Genomic DNA, 1,646 nt, shown 5'->3' with positions numbered 1-1,646 from the left:
TTTTTTTTAGTGACTCCCGGATCAAACCACATTGTCCGTAAGTCATCAGAATCAGCAGTAACTGTTCCTGATGTACCAAGTTTCGACACTCTCTTCAAGAAGACCGAAGCTGCCTTGGGTGGCGCAGATTCCGGACTTGCAGAGTTCGAGAGTGCGACTGGCATTCCTAACCGTTTCCTCCTCCCCAAGGGTAACGAACAGGGTCTGGAGTTTGACCTTGTCGTAGCTGTGACGGATGGTGAAGCTGACGCAGCTGTAGAGGGACTACACGACAATACTGTATTCAACCACTATGGTGCTCATGGCAAATATCCTGATAATCGCCCACATGGCTACCCTCTGGATCGTAAAGTTCCTGATGACCGCGTGTTTGAGGACCTTCCCAACTTCAAGCACATTCAAGTAAAGGTCTTCAATCATGGTGAACACATCCATCACCATTAACTAATAAAACTCGACAAGACTTCAACAACTACCACATGCTTTATTTTTCTTTCTTAAAGGTTATGCATTTTCAATAAAGTCTATTTCGTTCAAAAGTAATTATTTTCGTTTCCGTATGTAAATTACAAAATTAAGAGACAATAAATTATTATCCCTTAGGAATACAAAGTATGTATTGCGATATTAATTTGCACTTTTCACATTATATTTTATGAATTTCATCTAGTCTCTCATTCGGAACAGAAAATATAAAAGATACAAAAAATAAAATTCATATCATTTTCACCCATTATATATGATACAGATTAATCATGCACAATGGAATGCAAAAGTACTCATCCATAACCAAACTATAGTTATGAATTTTTAGAAAAGCATATATTAACTATCTTTAACTATCTCCATATAACATATCCTGTATATAACACATTACAAATTCGTAATGATACAAAAAATAATATACCATGTTACTTACCCTTAATGCTAATATATTAAGCCACGCAATTATTTTCAGCCATACCCTTTGTGATGGAGGCAGTGATAAAAGCAAAGTAACTGATTTTAATGACTATGTTGCAAAGATTTATTTGATTTTGACCCTTATCATCTTGGTTATGAAGCTAATATGGTGAAGAGGCAAAATTCAATGCTTGTGCTACTATTTGTCATTCTTTTTGTGCATTCATACAATTTTTATGCAAAATTGAATGAAATAAAACAGTCGCTGGAATAGAGATAATGGTATTGTTAGCATGGTTGTCTTAAACTGATGATTACGCAATTATCGAGTGTTTTTTCATCTACTTATTCCTTAATTTCCAATTGTCTGTCTAATATTGACTGACAAATATGATTATCATTATTATATCAATGCTGTTGCTGTTTTCCTGTTTTTGCAAATATAATTATCATTGCTGTAGTCGGTATCGTCGTCATTGTATGTATTACAATCACTAATACTATAATAAATATCGATTATTCGAGAATGATTATGATTTCTTTTTTGATTAAGGAATCTTTGTTACTGCAATCAAGAGCAAATAGACGAAGTGTTTTCTGAACACGGAACATAATTGTAAATGAAAATAACAGTGTTTGATACATATTTCTTAAACATCTCAGGGGGAAGCTTCTTAAATTTTGACTTTTCTATGATACTATGATACTATATTCTTTGCTTGTATACATTTGATATTCTTCAT

The 1,646-nt window shown here is 33.5% G+C and overlaps 2 protein-coding genes across 2 annotated transcripts in view; both read left to right on the top strand.

Annotated features, from left to right (window-relative positions):
* LOC119590765 (hemocyanin C chain-like) overlaps positions 1 to 544 on the top strand; it is a 2,794-nt gene extending 2,250 nt beyond the window's left edge. Inside the window, exon 3 of the mRNA XM_037939476.1 lies at positions 11 to 544. Within this exon, the coding sequence (XP_037795404.1) occupies positions 11 to 444 (434 nt within the window). The 3' untranslated portion in view covers positions 445 to 544. The remainder of the gene's footprint in view (positions 1 to 10) is intronic.
* The window catches only part of LOC119590485 (hemocyanin C chain-like), a 46,878-nt gene that overhangs the window by 9,670 nt on the left and 35,562 nt on the right, over positions 1 to 1,646 (top strand). The gene's annotated exons all lie outside the window — the stretch shown is intronic.

This window comes from Penaeus monodon, chromosome 27 (genome assembly GCF_015228065.2).
Source record: "Penaeus monodon isolate SGIC_2016 chromosome 27, NSTDA_Pmon_1, whole genome shotgun sequence".
NCBI lineage: Eukaryota > Metazoa > Arthropoda > Malacostraca > Decapoda > Penaeidae > Penaeus > Penaeus monodon.
Note: the sequence above shows the minus strand (reverse complement) of the source record. Positions and strands in the feature narration are given on the sequence as shown.